Raw genomic sequence first — 3,188 nt, forward strand, 5'->3', positions numbered from 1 at the left:
TTCAGGGTAGCCTATTGGTTAGAGCGTTCGACTAGTAACCGGAAGGTTGTGAGTTCAAACCCCCGAGCTGACAAGGTACAAATCTGTCGTTCTGCCCCTGAACAGGCAGTTAACCCACTGTTCCCAGGACGTCATTGAAAATAAGAATGTGTTCTTAACTGACTTGCCTGGTAAAATAAAAACTTTTTTTTTCACTTTAAGATGTCATAGAGAGAGCAATGCAATCTAGCAGACACATATGGCAGGAACTTGCAAAACATTAAACCACTGGGGGCTGTATGTCAGTCAGAATGGACTTGGATGTAATAAATTATGCTTATCTGCAGAGATCACAGTTGTGTTCAGGTCATAGAGCCTACTCAATAGATCAACACGCCTCCAACCACAACCTAACCATCTCCTCTGACCCACACTGGCAATGGCCTTCAGCCCTATACTGTGTAGGGTTCTAACTTCAGTAACCACATCCTTGTACACAGGAAGTAGAGTCATGAGTATGCAATTTATGCTCTAGAGGCTCTGCAATTGGAGACTGTGTTGCCCTCTGTAGCCATGGCATTAGAGAAACAATTTTGTGGTTCAGCGATGTCATTTTATGTAAAATAGAAAACCCCATGGTAGCACTGAGGTGTGAGAGAAGAGCAAGCGAGATACAAGGGAAAGAGGGATACCTAGTCAGTTAGTGCATCGTCAAACAGTCCTACCTGACACAGATTTCATAGGATCAGCTTCTGGGACAAATGAAGCCCCATCATATCATCGTCTTCCTCACTCTCCAGCTTCTCTCCATAGGTAAGAAACATTTATTGATTGTCTTACGATGACCTATTTACTTTAAATTTCCACTAACATAAACATCTCCTCCTTCCTCCAAATAGAGGTCCCAGAGGTGTTGGCTGTGGCTGAGACAAGGACAGCCTTTGAGGGTCAGTCCATCATTTTGACCTTACCTAGTGAGCAGATTGAACCTCAAAGTCGGGTTGAATGGAGATATAGCCAACCTGGAAAAAATAAGCTGCTGTCTATAGTACAATTTTTCAAAGATGGTGACCACAAGACAACCATCTTTAACAACCGGATGCAGATCCAGAATAATGGATCTCTGAGTATCCAGGTTCTCCGTCAGGGAGATTCAGGGGATTACACCTGCAGTGTGGTCTCCACAGGCAGAACCATCCAGACATACATTGTTACATTGAATGTGCAGGTGGACAGGGAATCACACCCAACTGTCAGTGTCATCTCAGGTAAGAGCAGTTTATTTGTATTTTCTGAGGCTATTTTTAGCTTCGAGTTATTTGTAAGAACAGACAGAATCTCAGAATCTGAGTCCTAATTTCCTTCAGACCCCAATCTTCAGTGTGTTCTGGATGCTGTCTACCCCTTGAGTACTTTATAAATGATTTAAGTTCAAAGGCTTTATTGCCAATTTAGGGTAAAACATTTAATTTCATTGTGTTTGAGATTATACAAAAAATACTGGGTGGTTTGGTTGACCCAACTGCTGTGTTGCGGGCATTGGGTCACTTAGTTAGGTAGTTTGCATTAAAGATGTGACCCAGTGTGTCAGATCAGAAGACTGGAGGCATAGTTTAGTAGGGGTGTGGCTTTTTATTCACCCATGAGAGTAAATGTCATTAATTCATGTTCATTTATTCTGTTCTATAGTTATCAAACATTATCATTTTTGTAGCTTCAATGAGCCTTACAGAAGTGTATGAATTCCCCTAAAAGCCTATGTAAATCTCACTGTTGGGATACAATAAGGTAGTATGTTTATTACATATTCTAATGAGGTAATCTTACTATTCTAGACGAATGTGGAAAATGCACACAAAATAAGGGGAAATTTGTATGTAAACTTTACATGATGAACAGGCATGACATGGGTGGCCAATATGATCTACCTGAAAGCCAAACTCCTAACTAGCCACACATCCTGAAAATAACCTAAGGATTACTCTAAAAAGAGCCATCTGCTAAGCCAACCCACAATGAGAGTTAAAAAATACCCAATTGATTGTTAAATTAACCCATGTTCAGGTAATCCCAACAACCCAACTGTCTGGGTCAAAATTTACCAGTGTGTGTTCTGTCCAATATTTACCCAGCGCTGGGTTACCAAATAATCCAAATTTAGTTGTTTTTAACCCAGCATGTTTTAGTGGCCTGTATATTTATTCTTAGATTTTCAGATTCACAGAACATGACTGCAACCAACACTTCATCTAGCACCCCAGATGTGCCAGTTGGTGGGGCTACAGGGGTAGCACTGTGGATTATCATCACAGCGGGTGGATGCTCAGCGGTGTTTCTTACTAGTGTGCTGGCTGTGGTTGCATTTCAATGGAGAAAGAGGCAAAGATACAGCACAGGTAAACTATTTTGACAATCTTTTTGGGGAGAAAATTGAATCTCAATTTACAATGTTATTTTAAGTTGTGTATGTTGCATAATGATTACGTCCTAGAGCTTCACACGACCTTGTAACCTGACCAAAAAAAAAAAAACTCTGGACCCTAGAATTGAATGTATTTAATGTAATGTAACTGATTTGGAGTGAGAGTAACTGATCTGATGTGATATGATCCCTTCCACAGATGAACCGGTCTACAGTAACACCGCCTACATCAGACACCGGCACCGTCATGCCAGGGACGCCTGCCAATCATGTTAACACTCCGGGAGTTACCAGAGCAATGACAGGTTCTAGCACAGGAAGGGGGATGATAGGAGAAATGTCTTGAGTGATAAGGATGAGAGGGAAAGGAGAGAAAAAGATGTAGAGAAAATAAGAGAGGGATGCAATTCCAGCTTGATGGTGGAGAGCAAGACCAGGTGATAGGGTGAGATCGGAGATGCATGAGAGGAACTTCATTACATGTCGAGTTTCAATAAACAATTGAACTGAACTGCAACGTCTTCTTAGTGTCTCATCAATATGCCTCAGTGTGTAGAATGCAGCTAGGTGAAGTGAACATCTGCGCTCGCATACTCCCTTAAAATAACTTAATAACTCTTAATAACTTAAGAGTCAATATTACTGTTTGTCCGTCTTGAGACGCTGTAGCCAAATCAGCAAGTACAATTCCTCAAAATAGTCTGAATTAATCTAAGATAACTCAAGAAATCTGTCATTAATTTTGATGTTTGCAGAGGTCTTAGTCACACCCTTTTACATCTAAGAT

The 3,188-nt window shown here is 40.9% G+C and overlaps 1 protein-coding gene across 1 annotated transcript; it reads left to right on the forward strand.

Moving 5' to 3' along the window:
- Positions 1–287: 287 nt before the first annotated feature.
- Positions 288–2,912, forward strand: LOC135571405 (uncharacterized). Its single transcript, XM_065017548.1, has 4 exons — positions 288–792; positions 879–1,247; positions 2,196–2,375; positions 2,601–2,912. Exons 1-4 carry the CDS (start codon positions 741–743, stop codon positions 2,675–2,677), a joined length of 678 nt encoding a protein of 225 aa, XP_064873620.1. The 5' UTR covers positions 288–740; the 3' UTR covers positions 2,678–2,912.
- The last annotated feature ends 276 nt before the right edge of the window (positions 2,913–3,188 follow it).

This window comes from Oncorhynchus nerka, linkage group LG1 (assembly GCF_034236695.1).
Source record: "Oncorhynchus nerka isolate Pitt River linkage group LG1, Oner_Uvic_2.0, whole genome shotgun sequence".
Lineage (NCBI taxonomy): Eukaryota > Metazoa > Chordata > Actinopteri > Salmoniformes > Salmonidae > Oncorhynchus > Oncorhynchus nerka.